Source organism: Watersipora subatra, chromosome 9 (genome assembly GCF_963576615.1).
Source record: "Watersipora subatra chromosome 9, tzWatSuba1.1, whole genome shotgun sequence".
Taxonomy (NCBI): Eukaryota; Metazoa; Bryozoa; class Gymnolaemata; order Cheilostomatida; family Watersiporidae; genus Watersipora; species Watersipora subatra.
Window position 1 is genome coordinate 58,112,879 of NC_088716.1, and position 8,985 is coordinate 58,121,863.

General features: G+C 34.6%; 1 protein-coding gene across 1 annotated transcript in view; it reads right to left on the minus strand.

Annotated features, from left to right (window-relative positions):
• LOC137403567 (exocyst complex component 8-like) overlaps positions 1–4,789 on the minus strand; it is a 31,097-nt gene extending 26,308 nt beyond the window's left edge. The window contains exons 1-3 of the mRNA XM_068089523.1: positions 4,702–4,789; positions 2,611–2,737; positions 492–641 (exon numbers count right to left, since the gene is read on the minus strand). Of these exons, the coding sequence (XP_067945624.1) occupies positions 492–641; positions 2,611–2,668 (208 nt within the window). The 5' untranslated portion in view covers positions 2,669–2,737; positions 4,702–4,789. The remainder of the gene's footprint in view (positions 1–491; positions 642–2,610; positions 2,738–4,701) is intronic.
• Positions 4,790–8,985: the final 4,196 nt, after the last annotated feature.

The following is an 8,985-nucleotide window of genomic DNA, read 5'->3' on the forward strand; positions in this document are numbered from 1 at the left end:
GTGCTCAAAATGTATCAATTGACACAAACAAATGGACTCATCAGCTAACCTTTCATATGATTATTGAGCTTCATTGTGCTTGGAAGATTTTAATAATCATTGTTGTAACAACCGTTATGACAAAAATAATGGTCAATACCAGCATCTTCAGTACTTACTATAGATCTCCTTAGTACCAGCTCCTTCAGTATTCACTATAGATCTCTTTGGTATCAGCACCTTCAGTACTTACTACAGATCTCCTTAGTACCAGCTTCTTCAGTACTTACTATAGCTCTCCTTAGTACCAGCTCCTTCAGTATTCACTATAGATCTCTTTGGTATCAGCACCTACAGTACTTACTACAGATCTCCTTAGTACCAGCTCCTTCAGTAGTTACTATAGATCTCCTTAGTACCAGCTTCTTCAGTACTTACTATAGATCTCCTTGGTATCAGCACCTTCAGTACTTACCATAGATCTCCTTGGTTTCAGCACCTTCAGTACTTACTATAGATCTCCTTGGCAGCATCAATAAACTTTAGGTAATTCTCATACACATTTCTTTTGAGAGCTCTTTTTGTCTCATCGCTGAGAGCCTGCAGCTTCTGCCTCCCTTCGAGAAGACCATCATCTCCTTCGACTGTCAGAGTGTTCACATCTACCACGAGTTATAATTTACATTAGACAAGCTGAGTTAAAAAAACCAATATCTTAATGAGTCTTCATTTTAAACTAAACTAAACAAACCCGACAGAGTAGGTAAATGAATAACCAATAATTGTAAAGTAGCGTTTGGAAACTCATGGAAATTATGAAATTATGTTGATATTCTATTCTACAGTGAGCTTTAGTTTAGGCTTTATTTAGGATCATAAATGGTTACACAAGTTTGAGCTACAAAGCCTGACTACAGCTGTCAATCAAGGCAAGTCTGTCTTACATATACTAAGTTTTCATACAGCGATAGTGTAGCGACACTTGGAGACGCCAGTGAGGAAGCGCTACGCGCTCCCAACCAAGCAGATCATGTTTACATATGACACTATCGTAGAGCGATGGTTGTGCGATGGTTGTGCGGGGCCTTATGTCAAGGTATCGAATCTATCTACATAGATATCAGTGTTTGTTTGTCATTCCCATTATGGCAATTCAAATTTAGGAATGATAATTCTCTTTCACACTGGTATTAAGCTAAAAAAACTCCAGTTCTGCAGGCATGCATAGTAATCATTACACTACGCGTCCAATTGGCCATACTATAGAATAATTGTGCACATACTTATTACACCGGTTAAAAACTATTGGTTACTACTAGCATGCTTGGAGATCATGATTGCGTGAGAGATCATGAGGTGTAACGCTTATAAGCACGTTTATAAGTACAAGCTGGCTTCAGACGAACAGACCCGGTTCTTATTATAGTAAAGAATTAGACTAACTTAAGTTACTAGCTTTAGTTACTCAAATTTATTAGGTAGAGAAACTCGGCTAATGGCCTCTCCGTGACCTGCCACTGTTTATAAGTGGCTATTTATATGTGTAGCATAAGAAGTAAGAAATATTTTTCAAAATTTTGCTTTAACTATGCCTTGAGCTTTCAAATATTAGAATGATGTATTGGCCGGACACGCACACATACACACGTACGCACACAGAAACAAACAAACACCTTCATTTAAAAGTTAGAGTGGTAAATATATGTTAAATACAAATTAATTTTCACTGCAAAAACTTTTGAATCACCCATGCAACACCGGGTATTCAGCTAATCTGTATATACACAAATATTTTTTTTTAATTGCTATCACTGGATGCCAGACAAACACTGAGATTTATATATATATAAATCTCAGTGTTTGTCTGGTATCCAGTGATAGCAATTAAAATCTAGGAACAAAAACCCATTTCACACTAAAATTGAACTCGGAACCACCAGGTCTGCAAACAGATAATCTAACCACTACGCTATCCTTGCCATACTAAGGAATAATTGTGCACATACCTATCCATCGCCATTAATTTACTATCGGTCAGTACTAACACACTCCAAGATTATGACCATATAAGAAATCATGAGGTGTAACAATTATGGTATAACCACAATTATAACCACAGCTCTTATTATAGTGAAGATTTAGACTAGCCTATGTTACTAGCTTAAGTTACTCAAATTTATTGGGTAAAGAAACATAGTCAATGACAACTACATTCCCTGCCACTGTTTATAAGCTGGTTTGTTATTACCCCTGCAACACCGGACATTCACCTAGTAAAACTGATAGATTAGAGGGTGTCAACGACAAAAGTTCCTGCATACAAAGCAACAGGAAAGCAAGACCTATGTGCGCACAAGTGCAATGCCATTAGTCGCTAAGACCGTTTCCATGGTACAAAGATGTGTTTCATCACACCAGCGTTTCGCTTCTAAACAGCGACACTGAATCAGGACAGAATGAGAGGGGGATGGTTGTTTTCATGAAGGCATTGCAGCACCAAATGGGGTGTGTCACTACGCTATCACTGCATGGAAACTTAGTAATAAATAAGTTATCAAGCGTATTTTAATGCAACATTCCCTAAAGAGCACTTGTTGTAGTTCATCAAATTATCAATCATGCCATACTCACACTTTTCAAGATCAAAGTCTTCACTTGATAAAGCCTCCAATAACTTAGCTCCTTCCATCTGGAATATCTAGGACTAGTCAAACCAAATTATGTAACCAGCCCAGGCTTCCCTGTATTATCAGATCATCTGTTATTGACAAGAAACACAAGCTACGAATTATTTAGTGTGTTCTACAACAATTTCTTGTATTAAAAACCTTATTTCGTTCAGGTTGCAATTTGCTCATCCACTTATGCCACCTTTAAAAGAGATATGGCTATAGCTATGAAACCCAAACCAACAGCAAAAAGTGAAATTCACTTTAACTTTACCAATTCACCTCTCTTTTCAAAAAAATAGTGTGTGGATGTTCTACAATCTAGACGAAAGTCTTAACAGCAGATATCTTGTGTGTTCGATGCTACTCTGAACAGATCTACCTGAGGTTACAAGCATGCTGAAGTCCAGTTTGCCAAAAACGCCAGAACTGAATCCAGGGCTGTAGATCTGTGTTATGTGCGCTATCAACCTCAACGCTTGTACATCAAAAAAATATTGAGTAATGACAGAAGCAACTGCAAAAAGGCCTGCCTGATTATTGCAAAGGTGTTTGTTCACCAAAGTAAGGAGAGATGATACCCTTCAGAACTCTTTGTAAAACACTTGGAAAACAGGGCAGTTAATCTTAAAAATGGTGACAAACAAATAGTAATAACTAATTAGTAGTTTATTAAATGGTGTGTAATTAATTGAAGGATGGTCTTGATGAGAGCACATGTCAAAAACTACTCGCAAAATCCAATACCTGCTGAATAGTTTATTACTTGACAACGCCCTATTCTAATGGATTACTCAGCTAATTATTCCTACAAAAAAACATTGAGCAGCGGTTTCAATTCATAAACTGCTTCAATTTTAATAGTACAGGAACCAGATAATTTTGCTTGATTTGATCCAGTGCACTACAAACCTATAATTAACACTTACAAAGGCATATGCAAGGTCTTTTTTAAATAGAGTCAGGATTTTTTATTCGCAGTGTTTAACACTGTCAGGTTATGTGTTTTGCCTTAAATTCCCTAAAGAATCCCAGTAGAAAATAAAGGTTCTATATGCTGAAGTAAATTGTTTCTTTGAACATTAGCGGTTATGCATTCATCAAAATTTCTCATGAAATGATTATAGCTATAACAAAACAATTAAAAAATTGATTGTTAATTTGTTAATTTAAGTGATTTTTCTCATAAATATCTTAGCTGCTTCATACAGATGTTCATCTATAAAACGTAATCCCTTAAAATGTGTGTTATTCAGATATTATTTACCGGGTATCTTAGTGTTGCCTAACTCCATTCAACTCTACCGCACCACAATTTTTAGCTGTGCTGCTTAATACCATGAAGATGATTTTTATGAGTGTTTATAGTTTCTTAACAGTTTTTTGTAAAAATTTAAAATTCAGGTTTTTAATTTTGCAATATTAGTCAATTACCAAGATGTATGTATTGAATGGTTCGCAAAAATTGATCAAAATCAGAGCTGTAAATCTTATATACTATAATTTGGCAATGTGTTAGCGTTTCCATTGTGCTTGATCACTTAGAAGGTTATTTTTCAATCACAAAACAATCAGTTTTAAAAGATTGTATTGTTAAAGAGTGGAATACAATGAAGTCAGTTGAGAACTACAAGTTAACCGATTACTGCCAGTTTTTTTCATGTTGGCAGAAATGGGTAGCAGTGAAACAATGCTTGATAAAATATGCAACATTAAAAACAACCAAAGATGGTAACGACATGTTAGTTGCCTTAAGTTAAATACAAGTTGTGTAATATCAACAATCGATATGGTTTAATCCTGTACTTGTTAGTTCGCTAGAATGTATTGAACCATCATTATGGTAAATAAATTAGTCTGTTAGACATCAAGTGCAAGGATGTAAAGTTTATCACATAAATTATGCTTTTGACAACATAAATTATTATATTCCAGTCTTCATTGAGTATGACAAAACATTTGTTTAAATTCGTTGTCAAGAGACAGTGTCCTATATTTTTATCAAACCCACCATTAAACTAAAATCCCGTGATTATAAACTAAAATAGCTTACTTGGCTTGACAAAAAAACTCTAAAAAACTGGTACTTGTTAAACATGGAGTACAGCACTATGGATAATAAGCATATATCGTAAATCAGGCATAGGAAGAACTGTTTTGGAAAAAGACTGTGCGTCACTTATTAGCTTTTTCTTAAAAAAAAAACTTTCGTCTCGTTATGTTAACGGCAAGCGTATAACTGGGTGTATTTATCGCGATTCCGATATATGCATGTTTTTAATCGCGCGTCAATCGTCGGATTCCCGCGAGTGGTAGGCAGAGCGTAAGCAAAGCGACTCGGCAACAAGCTAGCTCGTCTGCAAAACCCTTCGAGCAGTGATACAAATTTATTGCCGTTTATAAATAAGCACAAGAAGACAACTTCGATGTAATAAGCTTTGCCTTCAAAATCCAGATGTGCTCCCTATTACCAATAATATAATAATACAATGTGAAGATGTAAAATTGTTCTTCAAAAACTCATCTTTAATATTAACACAATTGAATGGCTTAATTTTATATTTACTAGGCACCTGATCAAACACAGTACTTGCATCTTACATTTGTGTTTAAAAAACTATGTTTAGAAGAAAAGTTTAGGTGCTATATGGAGCAAACACATTTTATTGTAAACAACTACCTAGTTGCTGAGTTAAAATTTGATGTAGTACGCGTATGAAATGTTGTCTTTGCACAGACAAAAAGTAGGCTGCTTATGCATAAAAACATAATTAAAATCTGTTGAAGTCCAACAACAGTGGCAACAAATCTTATTTGTTTGCCACTGTTGTTTATAGATTGATAAAGCAAGGAAAATAGCATATCTAATTATGTCATGCAAAATAGTTTACAAGCTGTAAATCTCTGATACCTGATAGCTTTACAAAAATGACAAAATATAAATTTATTTAAAGTAAATATAATAGTTCTAGAGATCAATGTAAGGTGCTGCCTTTGTTGCAACTTCAAAAGTTACGATCAGATCTTTTTAAGCAATACATATCTGAAGGTCTATACTTGTAGATGGTTTGTTTAATGCCTTCATAAATCTTACTTCAAACATTAGAAGTATATGTGGTGCAAGTAGAAGCTAGTACAGAATAATGTTGGTAAATGGTGATGTACATGCTAAAGCTAGCATCATCTTATCATCTTTTGTGCATTCCGAACATGACCATTATATAATAATTTCTTATATACTTATACAAGAGTGTCCATACAAATGTAGCATATCAGTAAATCTAAGCTCTAACAATGATATACAGCCCCCCATGGGGGGCTGTATATCATTGGCTCTAAACAGCTGTTGTGTAACAAACAAATAGTGAAAAACCAGCTTGAAAGAAAATGAACATTCAACTAACAAATGCTTGTTCAATGTGGTCTTATCAGTTGGCTGGTCTGTATAGAAAAATACAAATGTTGTCTTACCAGTTGGCTAATCTGTATAGAAAGATACAAATGTGGTCTTACCAGTTGGCTAGTCTGTATAGAAGGATATGAATGTGGTCTTTCCAGTTGAATGGTCTGTTTACAAGAATGCAAATGTTGCCTTACCGGCTGGCTGGTCTGTATACAAAGATCTGAATGTGGTCTTACCAGTTGGCTGGTTTGTATAGAAGGATACAAATGTGGTCTTAACCTTTGGCTGGTCTGTATAGAAGGATTTGGATGTGGTCGGACCAGTTGGCTGGTCTGTGTAAAGGGATACGAATGTGGTGCTACCAGTCGGCTGGACTGTATACCAGGATACTAACATAATCAGGAAAGAAATTATGTGACTGCATAAGCTCTGATATCTTGACTCAAAGTTATCTGATTCAGCATTTCTACCAACACTTGAGACATGTGTACCAGACTTGAATTAACTTTTACCACAAGGTCAACCTTGAGGTTGGGATACGCCAGCAGCACCGGTGTTAGCTTTGCCATCGAGTCCATGAATAGCTTTTTGTTGCCCTAGTATTATTAATAGTCAGCCGAATTTTTATCTGATAATCTATGGATTATCTATTATGGATTATCTATGGATAATCGGTAGTTTATCCGTAGAGCTGATAAATGTTAATATTAGTAGCTTAATATATTGGTTGCTGATGTTGATTCAACTTCATTTGGCTGATCTTGTAATGTATTTCAAATGAACAGACAAGCAATTGTTGTTATTTATACAGAAGTTTATAGAAGTTTTAAAAGAGACCAGCCCTTTTATTAAGGTTAGGATAATAATAACAACAATAACTGAGTTGGCATTTGACAGATTTGACACTCAGAATTATGGTTACTGATTAAAGCCAGATCATTCTTGAGAGCAAAAAAGATTCTAAAGATATTCTCGCGTCTTTTTTGATAACAACAAAGATACCTAATAGTATAATAGTTGTCAATAAGAATAACACTAATACAGAACATATTGACGTTGTTAGAGTAGTAGATAACAAGGTGAATAAAAGCAAATAAAGAAAAGTTTTCATAGATAAAAGTAGAAAGCAAGTGCAATGATGATGAAAAGGATTAAAACACTCAAAGGTGTCTATTGCATGAGTTACTGGAGGATTTGCTTCACATCGCCTAGAAACAGCTGAGCAACAGCAAACTGTTCTGCTAGATTGGTGAACCTATACTGCGTAAATTGAACTGCTACATTAATAAAAGTGCAATGATCATCATAAGCTCATGGGTATATAGTAATCATAGTATTATAATATTATGACTATTATAATATACTAGTATGTTCAGCAGTCCGGCGCACCATGAGAGATCGTCATGAGTAATAAGTATATGGAGAATTATCCACGGAATATTTAGGGCTCAAGAGTGGTGTAATGGTTGCCTACAATTCTGACTCTCCAGGTTCGATTCTTGTACGGGCAATTTTTTTGTCGCTTTTAGCATGGCTTTAGACAGACGAACAGACACCCCTTTTATTATAGTAACGATTGTTATAATATATTAGTGATAATAATAGTGATAATAATAATTAATGCTTTATCATAGAACCCTTTGAAATGTCAGAACACCCTGATTAAGGAATAGCACTTCTTTATTCCTACTTTAACTTGCTATCTCTGAGTAAGTATAAAATCCAATCAACTAATATGTTGCTTTTCTTATAATTCTGTAAATTTTTTATTCTTGGCATGTCATAAAATAATTATAACTAATTTTTCAAAGCCAAGGACAAGTACCTCAACTTGTATGTTAGAGTCGTAGATAAGAATTAGATGAATCAAAGTCTGTGGAATATATTAATTGTGACTTGAAAGCATGATTCTTCCGAAACTTAGCATTTAGCGTATAATATTGGTTCAATTACATGCTCGATGTTATTGTTTATAGTTTGGGTATTACTTTTAGCTTTCTGCCTTGAAGATGAGTACTTATTAATCTCCCACCAATCTGCTGCTACACAAGTGAAGTTGGTTGAGTAAGAATAAATTCGAGGGAATAATAAAAAATGTAGTCTGTGTAAAGTTAAACTTTATTTAATTTTAATGAAGTGATGTTAGGAGTGTCAGAGTTAGTCTACTTTTATGGTCAAATTCTAAAAAAAGCACTAAGGCTTCTGCTTTTAGATGTTAACATGAATGTTGTCAATAATTAGCCTAAATACAGAATCAAGAGTCAGTTTGTTTTTCTAAGTTAGAGTGAAAGTTATTGTTTTGGTCAATTGTATAGATTGTTATGTGTAATTTACTCACTCGAACACCGCACTAACATAATTAATTAGTAACTACTATATTATCAATTCATACAGACTTTGCTTCTATGATTGGTTGATTAATAAAAGGCAAGCTGCCTTATTTTGTTATGGCTGTCAAGAGTTGAGAGTTTAATTTATGGAACTTGACCCAGATCTTTAGTGCAAGTCTAACTATGCTCTATGTCTAATAGTCTAACTATGTTCTCAGATGTTAATGTAGCAATAGAAATATTCTTTATTCCCATAACCAAAACCTAACACATAAGCAGCGAAATTTTAAAATAAAGTAAAGTTAACAAGAAGTAGTACAAGCTAAGTAATATAAAATATACATCTTACGCCAATGGCCATGTCTGCCAATGATCAGTCTAGTACATATACAAGGCTTCAATGTCAAATGAGAATGGACTACTGTTATAATAGTTCATTCTCATACTGCAATATGAGAACATGAGTAGTTATGATAATTGTTCTCTTTTATAGGCATTTCATGAGCCTGAGGGTAGATGTATAAGTGTTCAGGGTTGTGTCTTTAGGTTACTGAGGTTACTCATTGATAGAGGACTGTCTTTGGGTAGGTCATCGAAAATTCAC